This window comes from Salmo trutta, chromosome 14, assembly GCF_901001165.1.
Source record: "Salmo trutta chromosome 14, fSalTru1.1, whole genome shotgun sequence".
Taxonomy (NCBI): Eukaryota; Metazoa; Chordata; class Actinopteri; order Salmoniformes; family Salmonidae; genus Salmo; species Salmo trutta.
Window position 1 is genome coordinate 34,653,004 of NC_042970.1, and position 24,304 is coordinate 34,677,307.

Consider the following 24,304-nt stretch of genomic DNA (forward strand, 5'->3'; position numbering starts at 1 on the left):
GAAACCACTACTAAAGGACACCAATAAGAAGAAGAGACTTGCTTGGGCCAAGAAACACAAGCAATGGACATTAGACTGGTGGAAATGTGTCCTTGGAGATTTTTGGTTCCAACCGCCATGTCTTTGTGAGACGCAGGGTAGGTGAACGGAGGATCTCCACATGCGTGATTCCCACCGTGAACTATGGAGGAGGAGGTGTAATGGTGTGGGGGTGCTTTGCTGGTGACACTGTCTGTGATTTATTTTGAATTCAAGACGCACTTAACCAGCATGGCTACCACAGCATTCTGCAGCGATAAGTCATCCCATCTGGTTTGCGCTTAGTGGGACTATCATTTGTTTTACAACAGGACAATGACCCAACACACCTCCAGGCTGTGCAAAGGCTATTTGACCAAGAAGGAGAGTGATGGAGTGCTGCATCAGATGACCTGGCCTCCACAATCACCCGACATCAACCCAGTTGAGATAGTTTGGGATGAGTTGGACCGCAGAGTGAAGTAAAAGCAGCCAAGCATATGTGGGAAAGCTGTGTGTGCAAAGCTGTCATCAAGGCAAAGGGTGGCTACCTTGAAGAATCTCAAATACAACATATATTTTGATTTGTTTAACACTTTTTTGGTTACTACATGATTCCATATGTGTTATTTCATAGTTTGTATGTCTTCACTATTATTCTACAATGTAGAAAATAGTAAAAATAAAGACAAACCCTTGAATGAGTAGGTGTCTCCAATCTATTATCTGGCACTGTATATACATACACACACACACACACAAAAGTATGTGGACACCCCTTCAAATTAGTGGATTCGGCTATTTCAGCCAAACCCGTTGCTGACAGCTGTATAAAATCGAGCACACAGCCAGGCAATCTCCATAGAGAAACATTGGCAGTAGAATGGCCTTACTGAAAAGCTCAGTGACTTTCAACATGGCACCGTCAGAGAATGCCACCTTTCCAACAAGTCAGTTTGTCAAATTCGTCAACAGTAAGTACTGTTATTGTGAATTGGAAACGTCTAGGAGCAACAACGGCTCAGCTACGAAGTGGTTGGCCACACAAGCTCACAGAACAGGACTGCTGAAACGCATAGCGCATAAAAATCGTCTGTCCTCGGTTGCAACACTCACTACAGAGTTCCAAACTGTCTCTGGAAGTAACGTTGGGACAAGAACTGTTCGTCTGGAGCTTCATGAAATAGGTTTCCATGGCCGAGCAGCCGCACACAAGCCTAAGGTCACCATGTGCAATGCCAAGCGGTGGCTGGAATAGTGTAAAGCTCACCTCCATTGGAGTCTAGAGCAGTGGAAACTCGTTCTCTGGAGTGATGAATCACACTTCACCATCTGGCAGTCCGACGGACGATTCTGGGTTTGGCGAATGCCAGGAGAACGCAAGCTGCCCCAATGCATAGTGCCAACTGAAGAGTTTGGTGGAGGAATAATGGTTTGTGGCTGTTTTTCATGGTTCGGACTTGGCACCTTAGTTCCAGTGAAGGGAAATCTTAACGCTACATCATACAATGACATTCTAGATGATTCTATGCTTCCAACTTTGTGGTAACAGTTTGGGGAAGACCCTTTCCTGTTTCAGCATGACAATGCCCCTGTGCACAAAGGCGAAGTGCATACAGAAATGGTTTCCAGGCCTAATCGTCCAACATCAGTGCCTGACCTCACAAATGTTCTTGTGGTTGAATGGAAGAAAGTCCCCGCAGCAATGTTCCAACATCTAGTGGAAAGCCTTCCCAGAAGAGTGGAGGCTGTTATAGCAGCAAAAGGGGGGACCAACTCCATATTAATGCCCATGATTTAGGAATGAGATATATATTTATATATATTTCCACCCGGACAGAGTCAGTGTCTACACCAAACACAGCTTTCAACTGGAAGGGAAGAGAACTCTACTCTCGCCACACCCCCTACGGCCCTCCTGCCCAATCACACAACACCTCAACAGCCTGACTGGCCCTCTATTTGCACAGTGTCAGGGAGTATTAAGGTGCTGAAGTCAATCTTACCTCTCTCCCCACTCCTCCAAGATCCAATCATCTGGAAGGTATTGCGAGGGGCCAAATAGATGAGGACTTCCTGTCTCTGGTGACATAATTTCCTGGGGTTGAGTGATACAGTATGTACAAAATACATTCATCTTACTCCCTTCTTACTGGCTTTCCTCCCTAAGCTTTCCAGGTCTTACCCAGTCCTTGTTTTTTTTAATTATCTTTAACTTATTCTAAATGCTTGTGCTTGCTTCACCCTGCAGTGACGTATCTGTGCACTTTGAGGCAGGGGTTTATGAAGGATGTGTAAGGCATGTTAGAACACATTAGATAGACATTAGAATGACCACACATTAGATAGACCAATCAGAAGCCGTAGACAAAATTACGTCAGTCAGTCGTCATTGGCTGTACTTGCATCACAGGTTTATTGCTTGAAAAGGCAAAATAAGAAATGGAACACATTCTCAACTTTCTTGAATTAAGTTTACTTCTTGCCTTATAAAACTTTGCCCATACATGTTTTGTTTTTGTCCATTGTTGTTCTTCCATTTCATAACTGTTTGTGTTATTGGGGTGATAATCCTGATTTGCTATTCAAAGGGATGTTTGGAGTAGAACATAGAGGCCATTTACTGTACTGTACCCATCAAGGCCTCTGTATTTTAGATATACTGTATTTCACTGTATAGATATTATTTTAAAATTGTATGTATAAATGTAAAAAAAAAAAATAATAACGTTTTTATCTGTCTCACCTGATAGTTTTCTGGAAAACAAACCTAGTTGTGAACAGATGGTGGCGAAAGATTATTGTACATAAGATTTTTTTTAAATGTAATGGTAAAGACTAGTGAATTTAAGATCTTAACACTGATCTTGCACTTGTCTATTTTTGATTATCTAATTATGCACATTCCTCATGTTCAAGGAGCATATTAATTGTGAGGAATCATTTTTGAGGAATCCAAGTTAACTAGGGATTAGCAGAAAGGAACCAGCTAATAGTGCCAGGAGTTTTCCCTGGTCAAGTCACATCAAGCTCGCAGGACCTTGAAAACCACGCCACCATGAATAAGGTTGTCAGGGATTTGTACAGTCAGCCATAACTCCTAGGCCCAACCAGAGATTGGTTTGATGTTATGAGCTTGGGGGAGAACGATGAAACCAATATAATGACTGTTGTTTTGTGGCATAGTAAAGCAAGCTCTTATTTTTTGTATGAACCACTGATCAATTAGATTAGATGGAGGGTACTTTTCAGTGACTGTCCAAAGCTGAGCGATTGAAGAATGTGAGCGAGAGAATTTGGCAATGCAACATTTTGCATACGAAAAAGACTTTCAGGGCCCCAATTTGCAAAAATAGGACTGTCATATTTAATGTAATTTTACATTGGCCACTATCATAGTGGTCAGATTTGAAAATGTAATCATATTCTACTTTAAATCACTGGAACCTGTTTTTATTTTCCCCTGTAAACTTCAATTGCACACCTGAGCCAATCATATTGTTGGAATCAAGAAGGTAGTATTTTATTGAAACCGGAGAACAACATCCACCTGTTTAGGTTTATTATGTTCCTCTCCTCTCCACACACAATGTTTAGCACTCGGGGAGAAAAGTTTCTAATTTACTGTAACCTTTAGAAGTTTTCACGTTATTATATTGTATGCTCCTTCCTGTCTGTAAGGTTCTAGTGATCCTCAAAATAACATTTATTCTCCTTGCAGTGGTGTAGGAGTCCATGATGAACTATTCATTATTATTGTCTAACATGTCTATGTGTAAATAGTTTGTTGTTTTGTTATTTTTGATCCCCCTCCATCTTAAATATGTGAGAAGTGTGAATGGGGTTTGTCTATATGTAACATTCTGTCACGTTCAACACTACAGCTTAAAAGTTTGCATTCAATTTTGTTGTAATATATGAATAAGAACATTATGGGAAGGTTCTGGACCAGATATGTGTATGAGTTAAATAATTGTCCTCCTTATGCTGTTCAATCACAATGTTTAGAGCGATGACAAGTTTACCGTATGATTTAACCCTATCCATTCAGAAAAACTATAGCAGTGACAAGTTATAGCTCCATATCCTACATTTGAATTAAAGTTCCAATTTCACCATGGAATGTCTGTCTGCATGACACAGAGACCAAGCACACACAGGCATCAGATTCAAGCACAAAAGGGATAGTTTTTTTTGGGAGGGGGGGGCATTTCAGGGAACAATAGTTGGCTACTCTGACAACCGAGTGAATAATACTCCCCATGTTGTATATGTTTGTCCCAGGACTTGCTTGTCATTACTACTAACTGCAATCAATCTACCACTGGGAGGTCAATAAGGGCTTCCTCTTCTCTCTGCTCTCTCCAAAAGACTTTTTGACACTATGCAATCAATGGCCGTGCAGTTTAACTCCAATGTTTACACAGCCAGGGGAAATTCATGTTGCTTATACATTTTGTAATAAATTTACACAAAGAGGACTTCAATTTGACTTGTGGTATTGTACATATAGCACTGCACATATCTCTTTGTCTGAGTTGTTCAATCAATATTTTGTGTATGCACTCTTGGTATGCTGTGTATATAAATATTTGGTTAATAATAATGTCAATTAAAGGGGGGCTGATCTTCCTGATTTAGCCTCGGTTTCAATTCTCCTCATTAGGAAATGCGACTGAGAACAAGATTTGGGTTTTGGAGGCTTGCTTTGATGTGGGTGTCTCTTGTGTATGTTCAAATGTGGGAGGTGTTTTTTGCTTTCACTCTGCCAAAACAGCACACAGTTAGTTAGTCACTCACCCTTCTAGATAACTTGACAGTCTAACCAGGTATTGTGTCTGGAAGTAGCATAGACTAGCCAGCAAGCTAGCCAACTTTCTCCAATTAGCTTAAATGGGCTGGTGTGCTACCTTGGCAAAGTTGGTTTCACTTTGGATAGCCTATTTGTGGGGCTAGTTATGGACTGTCAATAAATGACTAAAATGTAAATAGGACAATAATTTCATGTTGCACACCTTTTAGTTGTCTCATTAAATGCTTCAATGGGGCAGCAGCGTAGCCTAGTGGTTAAAGCGTTGGACTAGTAACAGAAAGGTTGCAAGATTGAATCCCTGAGCTGACAAGGTACAAATCTGTCGTTCTGCTCCTGAACAAGGCAGTTAACCCACTGTTCCTAGGCCGTCATTGAAAATAAGAATTTGTTCTTAACTGACTTGCCTAGTTAAATAAAGAAAAAATAAAACAAATATTTATATATTAAAGACATGCTCCGGTACTTTCGCAACCAGTAAGTATTTTTTAAACCTCCAGCTTTGGGCTGGATGTGTCAATGTGTAGTTCATACATGCATAATCTATGAGCAGAAATACTGTTTTACCTCAATTATCCACAAAATCTCTAGTTTGAAATCAACTGTTTTAACCAATGAGCTTCAGCCCCTTGCCATTTGTGGGACAGCTTGCAAGATGCACACACGAGATATATATATATATATATATATATATATATATATATATATATATATATATATATATATAGAGAGAGATATATATATATATATAGAGAGAGATATATATATATATATATATAGAGAGAGAGAGATATATATATATATATATAGAGAGAGATATATATATAGATATATATAGAGAGAGAGATATAGAGATATATATATATAGAGAGAGAGAGAGATATAGAGAGAGATATATATATATATAGAGAGAGAGAGATATAGAGAGAGATATATATATATATAGAGAGAGAGATATATATATATATCTATATAGAGAGAGAGAGATATATATATATATATATAGAGAGAGAGATATAGAGAGAGATATATATATATATAGAGAGAGAGAGAGATATAGAGAGATATATATATATAGAGAGAGATATATATATAGAGAGAGAGAGAGATAGAGAGAGATATATATATATAGAGAGAGAGATATAGAGATATATATATAGAGAGAGAGATATATATATATATATATAGAGAGAGAGAGATATAGAGAGATATATATATATAGAGAGAGATATATATATATAGAGAGAGAGAGAGAGAGAGATATAGAGAAATAGAGAAATGACATGGTGCCCTTATGTCATATCCTACCAATTTTCCAGGGAACACTTTTGGCTTATGAGCACTACTGGCTAAAAAGTATACAAAAGTACCAGAGAATCACTTTAATTTGTTAAATGTATAGTTGGTTCGATGTTTTTAAGTCATTGAAATTTGGAGCTATTGACATAAAACAATATTTTCCCATGTACAATTGTGTATTTTACTGATGGTCTCTAACTAGCCCCATAGGGATATCGAATTTCAAACCAAATTGACCATGGGCATTACAATCAGGTTGCGTGCAGCTGCGCTCCTGCCAGCTGTGGGCAGGATTGAAATAAACCCAAGGAAAACAGTTACGGTACCCTTCATTCCGTGACATACCATTTTTTCCTAATTATCTCGCAAATCTGTTTGGATGAGACTGACTTTATGACCAAAATTATCCTATTTACACTTTGTAGTCAATTTTGACTATAGAATAAATGTTCCTAACTCATATTGATGCCACATATGCCGTTTTCAAATGGAGTAGTTGCTTATTACGTTCAGTTGCTCTTTAAAAACAGGTCATATTCATAGTCGGTCATAGTGATTTAATTGTGTTCTGAATTCATTTAGCTCATTTATTTTTTAAATAAAGACTTGATTATATTATACTACCCTAACCCCATTATTTTCACTCATTTCATTTAGTAAATTGGTTATTATTGCTGTTTTATAATGAAATTGAAAAAATGAATTAAAGACTGATTTTACAGCAAATCATTATTTTCTGATTTTTTTCGAGTTCCTCGAGTTCAAGGACATTACGCATGTGTATGGGTGGGTAACTGGATTTGTTAAAGGTGCTGTCTGTCACGTTTTATTGATTGTTTCAACTATTGAAATATACCCCTTGGTTTTTGAAGAATACAACTAAGAAATACTGTACCTAAAATAGCTTAGTATTACTAAGCTATTTCAGGAAGTTGATGCTATGTATATCCACTGAAGGTGGCCATTTACTACAGATGTGGACATTTTAAGTGCTATTTACAAAACTGTGCATGTGGAATTTGTTTACAGAGGCAGCGACATTATCTATTTTATGTCATCATAGATATACTGTACACACTTTTCCACCAATCACAGTTCTCAAAGGAAGCAATTACGTCATATGTCCTTCCTGGGGCTGCGCGCATCTCCGCCTCCTTCCTTTAAAAACAAATAGAACGTTTTTATTTTTTTATGGTTCTGCGCCGCCCTTTTATTTACCATATTAGCAATTAGCTAGCTAACAACTATTTGTTTTCCCGTGATTTATACGCGCTTTTGTGATAATCAACGCCATCGCTGAGGTCCACGAAGGATTGTAAAGGTAATACAGCTTTTCAATGATTTGACCGTCTGCATATGTGTGCTCCGCTCTGAACTGCACAATGCCATTTTATGGTGTGCTTTGCTAATGTAATGGCGCCTGTCGGCTCCCTCTCCTCGTCGAAAGGAAAGGTAAGTTGTTAATCATGGTTCCCCTTATCGCTGACGTCCGTTGACGCGGGTACTTGCGTGCCAGTGACTGTGTATTACAAAAATTCGCTCATTCATTGAAACAAAAGCACATACTGGCCACGCTAGCTAACGTTAGCTAGCTACAAGGCAAATGTTTAAGAATAGCTGGCTTGTCCACCAATGTTTAGTTAGCCAGCTAGCTAGCGTTAGCTGGCTTGTCCACCAATGTTTAGTTAGCCAGCTAGCTAGTGTTAGCTGGCTGACGTTACCCTGCCTGATTTGACCAATTAACATTAGTTAAATAAGTAACGTTTGATAACTATCAAAAGTTACTAGGGGTATGTTCGTAAATTCAATCTTGAGTGCACTCGTAAATTCAGAGCGTTGTCAGATTGTCCGTTCGTAAATTGAAAAGCGTTTCGCTCTGGAGCGTTTAGAGTGCACACTGGACGCTCTGGCGGAGGAGTAGGGCTGATCGGAGCGTTCTGACCTCACAACGGTAACCACGCTAACGTTGGCTAACACTGCTAGTTACTTCCAGACACGTATGAGAGAACATCTCACTCGCCCAAGCAGACCTGACTAGGCTGTTTTCATGTTATCCAGAGCGTTGGTGACTAATTGCTGCTGGCAACAATTTAATTACGTTTTTTTCCGACGTTTACTGACACACCCGCCATATTCAAGGGGTGTTGAGCGTTCGTAAGCTATTCTGCGCTCTGGCACACTCAGACGAGAGTGTTCTGAAATCGCAGTAGATGGCCAGAGTGAACTTACGAACGCACCCGAATTTACCTAGCTAGTTAGCTTGTATTCTAATGAGAGGATCCTGTGTAACGTTAGCTAAACGCTCACCCTGCTTAATAACTAGCTAGATAACTCCGCTAGCAAACAATGCTTACATATTGTGAACGGGTTTCTTGTGCGGGCTAGCTAGCTAACGACATTGGAATTTGCCTGTTGACCACACTAGCTAACGTTAGCCAGCAAGCTATGTTGAGCAAGAAAGACAACGCACTTACTAACTAAAACGTATAGCTAGCAACCACAGGTTAGTGCTGTCAGTCTTGTAACTAACTACTGGTACCTAGTAAAGCATTTTCAATAATGTCCTTCGTTTTTATTGATTTATTTTCAATTTATTTAGCTAGGCAAGTCAGTTAAGAACACATTCTTATTTTCAATGACGGCCTAGGAACAGTGGGATAACTGCCTTGTTCAGGGGCAGAACGACAGATTTTTACCTTGGCAGTTTGGGGATTCGCTCTTGCAACCTTTCGGTTACTAGTCCAACGCTCTAACCACTAGGCTACCTGAGACCATATTAGTGGTGAGACACTCATTAGCTAGCTATATGTTTTGTTCAATGGATACATATATCCTGGTGGATGTGCATAGTAATTCAAGCTATGACGAATAACTAGCTAGTCAATCGTTTTTTAAAAAGTTTTTGTTGTTGTTGAGGGATAGGTGACTGTCCTCTCTTTCCATGTAGATTCTCAGCCTGTCCAGTCCCTGTCCACCATATCCCTCTATTTACAAAATAGACTTGCCAGAGAGGGCTCTGTCCAGTGTCCCATCAGGAAAGTTTACCAGTGGTCTTTAAATGTTTCTGTATATCTGCCTCCGCAGTGACAATGGAAGAGGTGCAGAACAGCAATGGCGCTGAGACACAGACTGTCACCACCATCACAGCCTCCCAGATCTCCCAGATAGCCCAACAGGTAACAGACAGGCTGATATCAAGAGGTTAAATACTCACTATGCCAAAAACACTGCCATTTCCTGGTAGCTAAAATTCTAATAGTTTGCCTATTTTCAGTTTGACAAAACAAGCAAGTATAGTGTAGAGCATCATTGTACCATCTACACAGCTGTGCAATATCTTTTCTATAACCAAAAATATTGTACTTTCAGCTGTTTGAAGCTGGTGTACAAAACTGAAATTAAAGACGCAAAAATTTAAATTTAAGAATGGATGCATAGAAATAGCACACGTAGAATAGATCTACCGCTTAGACTTGCTTTCAATGAGTGACAGATCGAAAACACACATTTCTATGTGAATTTGGTCAGGTTGGCCAAAAAGTTATGTATTGCCGCTTTAATTGTTTCCACCACTCAACAAAAATATAAACAATTGGGTCATTCTTACAACTGACTTTTTACCAACAAATGTACTGAATATTTATGGATTTTGTCCTCATGGATTACTGAGATTAGGATCTGTACTTATCTATTTAATAATAGTTTTTTTTATCAGATATTTTTTTCACAATTCTTATTACTGTAACACTTTTCAAAGTAACAAATAAATCCTTTACAAAAAATGTTTTAACCTTGCTTGAAAAGGCTGGAGTTAAACAACACTGAAAATAAAAATATTTACAACTTGTGGTATACTATTTTAAATCAGAATTGTTCAAAATTTGAGCTTTTTAGCTGTTTCGGTAATAAGAAGGCCAAGTGGGGTGAAATGGGTTACTTGAGAATAAGAAACTCATTCTGTAGGCGCATAGTTCATTAAGGCATATAGTAGCATTTATAGCATATAATTCATTAAATTAACTTTTCTCATCTATGGACTACTCTAGATGATGGATCATGGGTGAATACAAGTTATACTATTTTAAAACTGATAGGTTTGCATTGGGGTTTTGTAACTCAATTTGCCACAGACATGGTTTCACGAGAATCACATGAGAACTCGAGGCGCACTTTCAAGTTGTTAGAAAGCTATCCACATGTGTGCCTCTGTGTGTGCACATCATGTGCGAGTTGGGCTTTTGCCAGAGGAAAGAAAGGAGAGAGCAAGGTAGCCTATACAATTTGATATACAACAGTATCTAAAGCTGGGACAATAAACCGGCATTGCCATCCTCTTACCAAAGCAATTTTGCTTGCTTAACCCTCCTGCTGTGTTCCGGTCAAATTGGATGGATTTTTACAGGTTTTTTTACAGGTTTTCTCTCTGAAAAATGTAGTTCATTTAATCTGATTGTCATAAGGTTCCATGACTTTGTCCACACAGGGCATCTGAACACACAAAATAAATTTCTGAAGATTTTCATAACATTTTGGGTGTCTTATTTAACCTTTGTACACCTGTGGTGTTCCCGGGTTAAAAATGACCGGTCATTAGAAATGAAGGGGCGAGACTACAATTAGTGTATAAAATTGAGTTCAGGCACATGTCCATTCATCAGATGGACACACTTCCTCTCCCAGACCCCTGCATGCATGTGTGTTTGAGCACACACACCTCACTCCCCTTCTTGGCTTTCATGGCAACCCCCACGGGAACCTTTCTCCAATAGAGTCTTTCCCCCACTGCGAACAGGTGTGGTTCCATTCTTACAAACAATCGCAACATTGTTTCAATAATATATAGAACTTTTCTTGCAGCTCTGGTATATAAAGCTTTTTTGAGGCCTTGCTCACAATTCATTCTGTGGCAGCACGTATCATATCTTTGATCATGACACTGGTGAGGAGAGAGTCCTTGTTAAACTTTACACAAAGAGGTCTGTGATAAATAGCACTGTTTCATCTGAGTATTTGTTATAGTCAAAATAATCCATACATTTAGCTTTTTTTACTCAAACGAGTTGTATGAGCTCAGGTCAATGAGGCCTACAGGCCATGAATAGCAAATAGAAGTTGTAATGTTCACAAGAACTTAAGTTGATTAAAAAGATCTAATGCAACGTTAGTTGATAATATATGGATTATTATAGGTTTATAATCAGTTATAATGGGGTGGTCATTTTGGACCAGGAACACAGAATTAATTAACATGAAATGAACACAACAGGAGGGTTAAGTAATTTCGGTGATTCGGCAACCCAACGTTCCTGCTGATTTTTTTATTTTATTTATTTTTTAATAAATTCTTTCTTTTTTATTATAATTGTTTTTTTGTGGGGGGGGTTCTAAAACCATTGTTTGGTAAACAGTAATGTGCATTAACCTGCTTCCTGCAATAAAAGTATCTGCCCTTTCCCTGTTTTGCTGCTGCCTCTCACTCCCCCCTTTGCTCACTGAGTAAAGGGAGAGATCCATTCTGATAAGCGCAAGCATACTGACAGTTAAGCAACATTTCAAAATGTAATTGTGGGAAAGACAGTTTTAAAACAACTACTGCTACTGTTGTTAACGCTGAGACTTTACTCTTTTTTTATGTGAGTATATCTCACCTGTCAATATAGAGGAAATAGCAACACTTTGCAAATGGAGTATGTACACTGAACAAAAATATAAATGCAACATGTAAAGTGTTGGTCCCATGTTTCATGAGCTGAAATAAGAGATCCCAGAAGTTTTTCATACACACACACAAAGCTATGAACCCTTGATGTCAACTGTCAAATCCATTTCAATCAGTATAGATGAAGGGGAGGAGACCGGTTAAAGAAGGATTTTTAAACCTTGAGACATAGATTGTGTATGTGTGCCATTGAGGGTGAATTAACAAGACTGAAGTGCCTTTGAACTGGGTATGGTAGTAGGTGCACCGGTTTGAGTGTGTCAAGAACTGCAACGCTGCTGACTTTTTCACGCTCAACAGTTTCCCGAGTGTATCAAGAATGGCCATCCACCATAAGGATATCCAGCGAACTTGACACAACTGTGGGAAGCATTGGAGTCAACATGGGCCAGCATCCTTGTGTAATGCTTTCGACACCTTGAATCCATGCCCTTTATGAATTCACCCTTTTTTAGGGGTGAAACTCAATATTAGGAAGGTGTTTCTATTGTTGTGTATACTTGCTTGTTTTGTCATAAATTGAAATTAGGGGAACTATTAGAATTTTAGCAACCAGGAAATGGCGGAGCGATTTCTGCATAGTGCTGCATAGTGCACCTTTTTAAATAAAGTGCAATAAGGAACCATTTGGTCTTGTTTTTATCATGTCTTAGACTTGCTGAAAGTCTTCTGGCAAGGAACACACAGCATGTTCACCTTTTCTGCCCCAGAGTAGCGAACTCTGCAGGATAATGGACTTATAAATGTTGATGGAGGTTTGTAGTCTGTCCGTCCTGATCTTTAAAAATAAATAAATAAATAAAAAATACCTTTATTTACTTATTCAGACCCTTTGCTATGAGACTTGAAATTGAGCTCTGGTGCATCCTGTTTCCATTGATCATCCTTGATGTTTCTACAACTTGATTGGAGTCCACCAGTGGTAAATTCAATTGATTGGACATGCATACACCTGTCTATATAAGGTCCCACATTTGACAGTGCATGTCAGAGCAAAAACCAAGCCATGAGGGCAAAGGAGTTGTCCGTGGAGCTCCGAGACAGGATTGTGTCAAGGCACAGATCTGGGGAACAGTACCAAAAAAATGTCTGCAGCGTTGAAGGTCCCCAAGAACACAGTGGCCTCCATAATTCTTAAATGGAAGAAATTTTGAACCACCGCAATCCTTCCTAGAGCTGGCTGCCCGGCCAAACAGCAATCGGGGGAGAAGGGCCTTGGTCAGAGAGGTGACCAAGAACCTGATGGTCACTCTGAGCTCTAGAGTTCATTTTTGGAGATGGGGAAAACCTTCTGGAAGGACAACGATCTCTGCAGCACTCCACCAGTCAGGCCTTTATGATAGTGGCCAGATGGAAGCCACTCCTCAGTAAAAGTCACATGACAGCCTGCTTGGAGTTTGCCAAAAGGCACCTAAAGGACTCTCAGACAATGAGAAACAAGATTATCTGGATGAATGAAACCAAGATTGAACTCATTGGCCTGAATGCCAAGTGCCACTTCTGGAGGAAACCTGGCACCATCCCTACAGTGAAGCATGGTGGTGGCAACAAAATACTGTGGGGATGTTTTTCAGTGGCAGGAACTGTCCTTGAGTGGCCCGGACTTGAACTTGAAAATAACTGCAGGGACGCTCCCCATCCAACCTGACAGAGCTTGAGAGGATCTGCACAGAAAAATGGGAGAAACTCTCCAAATACAGGTGTGACTAGCTTGTAGCGTCATACCCAAGAAGACTCCAGGCTGTAATCGCTGCCAAAGGTGCTTCTTCAAAGTACTGAGTAAAGGGTCTGAATACTAATGGGAATGTGATATTTCTGTATTTTCATGTTATAAATTTGCATACATTTCTAAACCTCTTTTTTTCTGTCATTATGGGGTAGCTTGAGAGCAAAAAACTATTTTAACCCATTTTAGAATAAGTCTGTAACGTGAGAAAGTGAAGGGGTCTGAATACTCTCCGAATGCAGTTATTTTAAAACTAAAGTCCTTAATTGCATTTCAAAGCATGACTGTCTGGTATGATGGCATGAATTAATGAATGATTGATACAGTGGCCTATATATTGAAATATAGGCATAAGTAAGTTATGGTATTAAGACTAAACAGGCAGCACTCTTAGGCTTACACCTCAATGGTGGTTATACAAGCCTACTAATGATAACGACATTACTTAATATATGATCATAATAGTGATATTAGCAATAAGATCAAGAAAAGGAAGGAGCGAGAGATGCATGCATATTATGTGACAAATGAGCTGTTCGATTACAATAATGAAAATAATAATCATTGCGACTGCGTGACCTAAAGAAATCTCGGTCGACCAACAGCCTATCGACCCGTCGACTAAATGGGGTCAGCACTACAAAATACATTAGTGCAACACATTTGTCAAAAAATAACTTTGTTTTCATCAGACAACAGAAATGCAACACTATTTGGCTAGCAGCCACACCAGAAAATTAGCTTACATATGAAAGCAAGTGCATGTCAGTCAGAGTGCTGCTTGGTGAGCCAATGCCCTTTCATGAATGATGAAATATGATTGAGCAAATATTTTATCTTTCATCTTCACCAGAATGGAGAAGTGTAACTGAAGCACAATTGAGAGGGATGTTAGTTAAAGTAGAGACAAGATTGTGCCTCTTTTTTTTTTTTTAAAGTTAATTTACGAAAATTGCTATTAAGCAAGTTCTTTTTTTTGTTTTTTCCTCTCCAGTCATATCCAATACCAGGTGTATCAAACTCCATTCTTTGAATGATGCTGTGTCTGCATGTATTACAAATATACACTTCAATAGTGTTTACTGCTCCTGGGACATCAATGATTACACATTGTAACTATGCAATAGACTAGAGACATGATTTAAGTAAAGGCTGATTTGTAATTAATATATACAGAAAAAAACAGTACACTACACTTCCTGTGCATATTTAACCTGTTATGGATAGGGGGCAGTATTTTCACGGCCGGATAAAAAACGTACCCGATTTAATCTGATTATTACTCCTGCCCAGAAACTAGAATATGCATATAATTATTAGCTTTGGATAGGAAACACTCAAGTTTCTAAAACGGTTTGAATGGTGTCTGTGAGTATAACAGAACTCATTTGGCAGGCCAAAACCTGAGAAGATTCTGTACAGGAAGTACCCTGTCTGACCATTTCTTGGCCTTCTTGATCATCTCTATCCAAAACAGGGGATCTCTGCTGTTACGTGACACTTCCTATGGCTCCCATGGGCTCTCAGAAGGCGGCAAAAAGCTGAATGGTGGCTTTGCAGGCCCTGACTGAAAAACATTAGCGCGTTTGGATAGTGGTCGGTCAGAGTACTATGAGACTGAGGCGCGTGCACGAGTCGACTCCATGTTTACTTTCTCTCTCTTTGAACGAAAACAACCACTCCCGGTCGGAATATTATCGCTTTTTTACGAGAAAAATGGCATAGAAATTGATTTTAAACAGCGGTTGACATGCTTCGAAGTACGGTAATGGAATATTTAGAATTTTTTTGTCACGAAACGCGTCGGGCACGTAACCCTTCGTCACCCTTGGATAGTGTCTTGAACGCACAAACAAAACGCCGCTATTTGGATATAACTATGGATTATTTTGAACCAAACCAACATTTGTTATTGAAGTAGAAGTCCTGGGAGTGCATTCTGATGAAGAACAGCAAAGGTAATAACATTTTTCTTATAGTAAATCTGACTTTGGTGAGGGCTAAACTTGGTGGGTGTCTAAATAGCTAGCCCTGTGATGCCGGGCTATCTACTTAGAATATTGCAAAATGTGCTTTCACCGAAAAGCTATTTTAAAATCGGACATAGCGAGTGCATAGAGGAGTTCTGTATCTATAATTCTTAAAATAATTGTTATGTTTTTTGTGAACGTTTATCATGAGTAATTTAGTAAATTCACAGGAAGTGTTCGGTGGGAATGCTAGTTCTGAACGTCACATGCTAATGTAAAAAGCTGGTTATTGATATAAATATGAACTTGATTGAACAAAACATGCATGTATTGTATAATGTCCTAGGTGTGTCATCTGATGAAGATCATCAAAGGTTAGTGCTGCATTTAGCTGTGGTTTTGTTTTTTGTGACATTATATGCTAGCTTGAAAAATGGGTGTCTGATTATTTCTGGCTGGGTACTCTGCTGACATAATCTGTTTTGCTTTCGCTGTAAAGCCTTTTTGAAATCGGACAGTGTGGTTAGATAAAGGAGAGTCTTGTCTTTAAAATGGTGTAAAATAGTAATATGTTTGAAAAATTGAAGTTTTTGTATTTTTGAGTAATTTGTAATTCGCGCCACGCCTATCATTGGATATTGGAGCAGGTGTTCCGCTAGCGGAACGTCTAGATGTAAGAGGTTTTAACTCCCTTCATCTGCATTCATCTGTGGACGATTGAAAACAGGGCAGCAAAGTTTGTCACCGGAGCGGTTTAGAGCATATTACTTTTTGCCTGTGAATAACCAGACCTTCATACCAACTTGCTATGCTGAATTCTTGACGCACAACCGAAGGTGCTGCCATAATCCTGCCAGCACGCCCACAAGTGAGCCACTCAGGCGGAGAATGACGCGTGGAAGAGGGCGAGGAACGAGATGGGAGTAACAATCCAGGCTATTTGCTCAGGGACCGGCATAATAATGTGATGAAACAAGCAGGGAGCAGGTTTCGAACATTCTAGCCCGAAGTCCAGCACGCAATTGACTGTGCCCAAGTGTATTAATTGGCGTTGGGGCCGATTGTGGCTAAAATTGGAATATTTAACAAGTGGAAAGGGGAAAAGTTGTTATTATTATTCGTTTTTCACAAGCGTAGCAGGCTGTGAATTCTAACAGCGTTTCTAGGATGGACTATTAGCTGAACAATAGACTATTCAACCTTTTACTAAAGAATTGTCTAGCTGCGCTAGGTGTGAAACCCCTCCAACTTGCAACAAATCATTTGTATCTACTTTTCCACATCTACCTACACATGATTAATGTTCAGAAAAAAGATATGTATAAAAATTGGTCATGGCTCCCGAGGGGTGCAGTGGTCTAAGGCACTGTATTTCAGTGCAAGAGGCATTACTACAGTCCCAGGTTCAAATACAGGCTGTATCACATCCGACTGTGGTTGGGAGTGCCATCGGGCGGTGCACAATTGCCCCAGCATCATCCGGGTTTGGCTGGGGTAGGCCTTCATTGTATATAAGAATATGTTCTTACATGACTTGCCTAGTTAAATAAAGGTTCAGTTTAAAAAACAACTGGTGGCAACCGCAGCGCAATCAATAGGTGAACAGTGGCGGGTGCTGAAAATATAGCTAACTTGTTACGCAAGTGTTGCACACCAACAGATGGAGGAGAACCTACACCAGTCGAGCAATTAATTTCAGCAGTCTTCATTTTCATTTGACTTTACAAACAACGAGGGCTTAATTGGAGTCTTTCTTCAGAGCCTAGACCAATATAAAGTAACTTGGCCTACTTCAGCCAGTTATAAGGCCTAACAGCCTAATAGAAGTAGGATTTAAAAAAAAAAAAATCTATTGGGCTTACTTCCAATTGCAACTGGTCAAAAATGTAGCATCCTACATAAAACAATGTAACTAATAATGAAAAGCGCACATTTGTGAATCCCAAACTCTAAAAGTAATTGGAAAGGTAGATACAAATGATTTGTGACTGGTTAAAGAATGTAAACAAGATTATTTATTTACAGTAGTGATGGACAACTGGAGACATTTTGAGAACAGGTTTTCAAACACTTGTTTTTACACAAGTATACTGTAGCAGGTGTAGCCCATCATGCAAATGTTTCCTATTAGCAGGACAATAGACTTTTTATAGCCCGGCTACTGTTGTGAGGTGTAGGCTACAATATTTGATGTACCTTTTGCTTTGTAAATAGCCAAACTTACCATCAAAAATCAAATAATGGCCTGGTCCTCCCTCGTTTGTGGAGAGTCAGGCGGCATTGGCGGAGAGTCAGGTGGAGAATGACGTGTTGAAAAGGGCGAGGAACGAGATGGAGTCACAATCCATGCCAGGCACACCTGTGAGCTCTGGAACTCCACCTCCGACAGGCAGTCAACGTACTTTGCGAGGTCGTCAGTTTACCCTGACATTTCCATTCCTCTTCTGACAACAGCACTTGACCAACTGCTCCACAGGCACAGCAAGGGCCGCCCGGACCATTGTGCTGTTCTGCTATTCCAAGGATGTGTAACCGAAGAGATACCACGAGTGAGCACAGAATACAAACTGGGATGGCTCCTGAGGCAAATGTGGCTTACCAGTGAACCTCCGGGTGTTCATCATTAATACTGTGTCTCAGAAGTTTCTGTTTTTGACTGATGCAACTCGAAAAAGCATTAAAGACAAGAGTTAATGAGTACTTGAGATCACCGAGAAAGTCTGGACATGGCCTGCTCTCCCTTATGTAAGGAGTTAGGCACTTTCCCATGTTTAATACAGTATGTACTGTAGGCTATGTTTACTTGTCAGACTGCACACTAACCCAAAACAAATGCATGTGGCTTATCTTCAAAATGCTTTATTATACAAATGTAAAAGCATATACTGTACTGTATTTCTTCATCAGCATCTTTATGCTTTCGTTAATAAAATAATGATATAAATACTGTTTCAAAATGCTGATATTTGATTTAGTTATGGATCCATAACGAATTACTATGGGAATAAATATCACTGAATTACAGACATTTTGGAACAAAGTTGTCTAATGAAGGTAAACAAATGGTTGCTTACTGGAAAATACTCTTTCGTACAATGCCATTATGGCTATTAGCAGGGCTATATTTTGGCCTTTATAAATAGTATTTTGGCCTTTTCAGATTACAATCGCTCACTGTCGTTTTTTGGAAAACAAAATAATCTCAAAAATATCGTTAAAAAAAACCCAACCTCTTTTTGTGTGTGTGTGTGTGTGTGTGTGTGTGTGTGTGTATGCCTTCCCACTGTGGTTGTCTATTTCAGCACCGTTTCACACAAGCATGGAGAAATTAAAATGTTCAATTATATTCTTAAGTTATGTGTTGACTGAATATAAGCAAGTGATGTCTGCTAAATAATCAAGTTAGGTTTCTCCAGGAATAAGTCATTCTAAATGACAACCTGGCTTTATTTACAAATTAGTGAGTGTCTCACCCCATGTTCAAGAATTGCCTTTTTCTCGCTCAATCTAGGTTAAATGAAAACTAAATCTCCCAAAATATCGTTACTTTTTAAACAAAGCGATTTTATTAATTTAGAATTATATAAAAGCCCCTTAGATATTCTCACAGATCCTAACGGAAAATCCCCCTTTAGATATTAATTTAGAATCCCCCATCCTCTAAATGTAATTATTGGCGGAGAGTCACGTCATTGAAAAAAAAATATTATTTATATATACTGTAGGCCTAACGTAGGCAAAATGAGTCTCGGTAGTGTTGAGTAATGTGCTGTTAAAAGTGATGTAGGTCTTTATTTATTTATAGCCTATTGAAGTTTTAAGCAAACGCCTACACCTATTTTGGCACCGTTTCGCGCTGCTCGGAGACAAGCATGGGGACTGGACTTGCTAAATCAATGAACTTTTTATTTTCATCTCTGTTTGGGTATTGGTTAGACTAGAATTAGAAAATTAGGGTGCAGAAATGTTTTGCTCTTAGTGTAACCTATTTAACTAGGCAAGTCAGTTAAGAACAAATTCTTACTTACAAGGACAGCCTACTCCTTCCTTCCCATCGGGGAATTGAACCCCCATCTCCCGCGTGCCCTGCCCGAACGACACAGGGTTTCTTTAGCTAGATAGCCCAGTACTGTACTGCCGACCGTCACGTTGTACAGCGCCATATTTTCCGTTCCATCCTAATGGAAACCCAGAGGGTTTTTCGTTTTTTTTCGAATATAAACACCATAATATTAATTAAGCAAGTACTAGTCAGAAGTTTGGACATACCTACTCATTCCAGGATTTTTCTTTATTTTTACTATTTTCTACATTGTAGAATAATAGTGAAGACAACACATATGGAATCAGTTAAGAACAAATTCTTATTTACAAGGACAGCCTACTCCTTCCTCCCCATCAGGGAATAGTACAGACATGGCCTGCTCTCCCTTATGTAAGGAATTAGGCACTTTCCCATTTTTATTACAGTATGTATTGTAGGCTATGTTTTACTGCACAAAAGCCACCTGCATTTGTTTGTTAGGCTATTGTGCAGTCTGACAAGTAAACATTGCCTACAATAATAACTAAATCAACATATGCATTTTTGAAAGAGTATTTTTAGCATTTTATTAACGAAAGCATAAAGATGCTGATGAAGTACAGTATATGCTTTTACATTTGGCCTAATAAACAAATGCAGGTGGCATATCTTAAATGCTTTTATTATCCAAATTTAAAAGCATATACTGTACTGTATTTCATCAGCATCTTTATGCTTTCGTTAATAAAATAATGCTAAAAATACTCTCAAGATGCAGATGTTGATTTAGTTATCGATCCATAACAGATTACTATAGGAATAAATATCACAGATTTACAGATATTGGAACAAGTTGTCTAATGAAGGCAAACAATTTAGAATCCTCCAATCCTGTTATGCTGTAGCCTACTACTGATCGTCACGTTGTACAGCGCCATATGTTCCATTCCATCTTAACGGAAACCCTGAGGGTTTATTTTTTTTGTATTTTTCTCTCGGAATAGAAACACCATAATATTAATTAAGCCAAATTTCTTAATCAATCCCATATACTATGTTATTACAAAAAATGTTTTAAATTATCTGGTAATGCCAATATGGAAGACTATCAAATGCTTCTCAAAGATGCCCTCTGGTGGTCAAACTAGCACTAACTTGCATTAACAGAAAAATGGCTGACAATTATATACTGTGCCACAGAATGCTGCAGCAGCCCACAAGGTGTGCTGCAGTATGATGCAACTTTTAGAGGAGGAACCACTGTACAAAACATTGTTGCGTTAAGGCAGGATTATGTGTTAACGTGACCTCTGGATACATATAGAATTGCAATACATATTGTATCGGCAGCTAAGTATCGTGAGGACCCTGGCAATTCCCAGACACCGCTGTTTTAGTGTTTGTTGTTGCATCAGACCCTAAAGGTTGTCTCAGCGAAAGCAGAATGACTTCGCTCTTACATAGTCACACAGAGTATGTGCACAGGTGCGCTTTACGGTGCTACAAACAGAGGGGAAGGGGAGCCTCGCACTTCAAAGCTCTTAGTAGTTGTGGAAATGCATCTGCGTCACCTGGCTGAGTAGCTTTAATAGGACAGTGAACCGAATCCAAAGGATGGGACAGTACAGGATTGAATATTCACTCCTGTGTCATCGTCTAATCTGACTGTGTTTTGCAGATGTCTCTGGGGGGCTCTCCTGTGACTGTGGTCCAGCTACCTGGGGGTCAGTTCCAGGTGCAGGGGGTGATCCAGTCGGCCCAGTCGTCTGTCATCCAGTCCCCACAGTTGCAGAGTGTTCAGGTAAGAGGTGCTCCTCAACAACCAGGAACTAGGCCTGAGCCCGTATTCACAAAGCATCTCAGAGTAGGAGTGCTGCTGATCTAGGATCAGTTTTACCATAAAGATCATAATGAATAAGATTACGTAAACAAGCATTTTGCTACATCCACAATATTTGCTAAATATGTGTATTTGACCAATAAAATCTGATTTTAATCCTAGATCAGCAACCCTACCGAGATGCTTTATGAATACTGCCCCTGGACTACAGTGCCTCCGAAAGACATGGAGGTGTCCCTTGTTCTTCTAGCATACTTTAATCGTTGTTAGCCTTTAGCTTACGTTATCTTGCCAAATGATATTACGGGGGTAAATGTGTGATTGATGGGCAGGTATCTCTATCTTGTACACTCTAGAACCACCACATTCTGATTTAAGTTAAGGTCCTGAACAGTGATTCTGATTCCCATGTAAAATAGCTTTTTGAGTGACTAAAACATCACCCATAGTATTTCTTTCCTGATAAAAATGCTAAAATTGAGAACTGCGTCTTATGTTAAGACCAAAAAACTACCAGTAAGTCTGAAAAGACCGACCAAGTGGAGAGGGAGATAGTAGGCTGAGTGGCGGGGGACCTCACCTTGACTGACGGTTGGTGTACCTGTGGACCACAACTGTAGGTGTACCTGTGAATGTATTTCAAGGCCTACCTTCAAACTCAGTGCCTCTTTGCTTGACATCATGGGAAAATCAAAAGAAATCAGCCAAGACCTCAGATTTTGTTTTTGTAGACCTCCACAAGTCTGGTTCATCCTTGGGAGCAATTTCCAAACGCCTGAAGGTACCATGTTCATCTGTACCAACAATAGTACGCAAGTATAAACACCTTGGACCAGCCGTCATACCGCTCAGGGAGGAGACGCGTTCTGTCTGCTAGAGATGAATGTACTTTGGTGCGAAAAGTGCAAATCAATCCCAGAACAACAGCAAAAGACCTTGTGAAGATGCTGGAGGAAACAAGTACAAAAGTACCTATATCCACAGTAAAACGAGTCCTATACCGACATAACCTGAAAGGCCACTCAGCAAGGAAGAAGCCACTGCTCCAAAACCGCCATAAAAAAGCCAGACTACGGTTTGCAACTGCACATGGGGACAAAGATCAGACTTTTTGGAGAAATGTCCTCTGGTCTGATAAAACAAAAATAGAACCTTTTGGCCATAATGACCATTGTTATGTTTGGAGGAAAAATGGGGATGCTTGCAAGCTGAAGAACACCATCCCAACCGTGAAGCACAGGGGTGGCAGCATCATGTAGTCTGAAACCTTCATCCCTAACTACAACTATTTCAGACAAGATAGAACGGCCAAAAGGGGCCGTTGTTGCAATCTACTGCCGAAATATCCTGCAGAGTTCTGTACTACTATCCAGATCTGTACCTAAACAATTTGAACTTCTACTTTTAAAAATCCATCTCTCTAAAAACAAGTCTCTCACCGTTGCCGCCTGCTATAGACCACCCTCTGCACCCAGCTGTGCTCTGGACACCATATGTGAACTGATTTTCCCCCCCCCCATCTATCTTCAGAGATTGTGCTGCTAGGTGACCTAAACTGGGACATGCTTAACGCCCCAGCCATCCTACAATCTAAGCTTGATGCCCTCAATCTCACACAAATGATCAATGAACCTACCAGGTACCACCCCAAAGCCGTAAACACGGGCACCCTCATAGATATCATCCTAACCAACTTGCCCTCTAAATACACCTCTGCTGTTTTCAACCAAGCTCTCAGCGATCATTGCCTGCATCCGTAATGGGTCTGTGGTCAAACGACCTCCACTCATCACTGTTAAATGCTCCCTGAAACATTTCAGTGAGCAAGCCTTTCTAATCGACCTGGCCCGGGTATCCTGGAAGGATTTTGACCTCATCCCGTCAGTAGAGGATGCCTGGTTATTTTTTTAAAAATGCCTTCCTCACCATCTTAAATAAGCATGCCCCATTCAAGAAATTTAGAACCAGGAACAGATATAGCCCTTGGTTCTCTCCAGACCCGACTTCCCTTAACCAACACAAAAACATCTTGTGACATTCTGCATTAGCATCGAACAGCCCCCGTGATATGCAACTTTTCAGGGAAGTTAGAAACCAATATACACAGGCAGCTAGAAAAGCCAAGGCTAGCTTTTTCAAGCAGAAATTTGCTTCCTGCAACACAAACTCAAAAAAGTTCTGGGACACTGTAAAGTCCATGGAGAATAATAACACCTCCTCCCAGCTGCCCACTGCACTGAGGATAGGAAACTCGGTCACCTCTGATAAATCCACTATAATTGAGAATTTCAATAAGCATTTTTCTACGGCTGGCCATGCTTTCCACCTGGTTACCCCTATCGCGGTCAACAGCACTGCACCCCCCACAGCTACTCGCCCAAGCCTTCCCCATTTCTCCTTCTCCCAAATCCAGTCAGCTGATGTTCTGAAAGAGCTGCAAAATCTGGACCCCTACAAATCAGCCGGGCTAGACAATCTGGACCCTTTCTTTCTAAAATTATCTGCCGAAATTGTTGCAACCCCTATTACTAGCCTGTTTAACCTCTCTTTTGTATCGTCTGAGATTCCAAAAGATTGGTAAGCAGCTGCTGTCATCCCCCTCTTCAAAGGAGGGGACACTCTTGACCCAAACTGCTACAGACCTATATCTATCCTACCCTGCCTTTTCTAAGGTCTTCGAAAGCCAAGTCAACAAACAGATTACCGACCACTTCGAATCCCACCGCACCTTCTCCTCTATGCAATCTGGTTTCAGAGCTGGTCATGGGTGCACCTCAGCCACGCTCAAGGTCCTAAACGATATCGTAACCGCCATCGATAAGAAACAATACTGTGCTGCCGTATTCATTGACCTGGCCAAGGCTTTCGACTCTGTCAGTCACCACATCCTCATCGGCA

General features: G+C 39.8%; 1 protein-coding gene across 4 annotated transcripts in view; it reads left to right on the plus strand.

Annotated features, from left to right (window-relative positions):
- The first annotated feature begins 7,270 nt into the window (after window positions 1-7,270).
- Window positions 7,271-24,304, plus strand: part of atf1 (activating transcription factor 1) — a 42,388-nt gene continuing 25,354 nt past the window's right edge. Inside the window, exons 1-3 of one of the 4 annotated variants that reach the window (XM_029775457.1) lie at window positions 7,271-7,448; window positions 9,212-9,303; window positions 21,245-21,367. In XM_029775457.1, the coding sequence (XP_029631317.1) occupies window positions 9,217-9,303; window positions 21,245-21,367 (210 nt within the window). In that variant the 5' untranslated portion in view covers window positions 7,271-7,448; window positions 9,212-9,216. Of the gene's footprint in view, window positions 7,449-7,504; window positions 7,580-8,886; window positions 8,910-9,211; window positions 9,304-21,244; window positions 21,368-24,304 lie in introns of those variants that run through there. The other 3 variants (XM_029775461.1, XM_029775458.1, XM_029775459.1) reach the window with 3 other exon arrangements.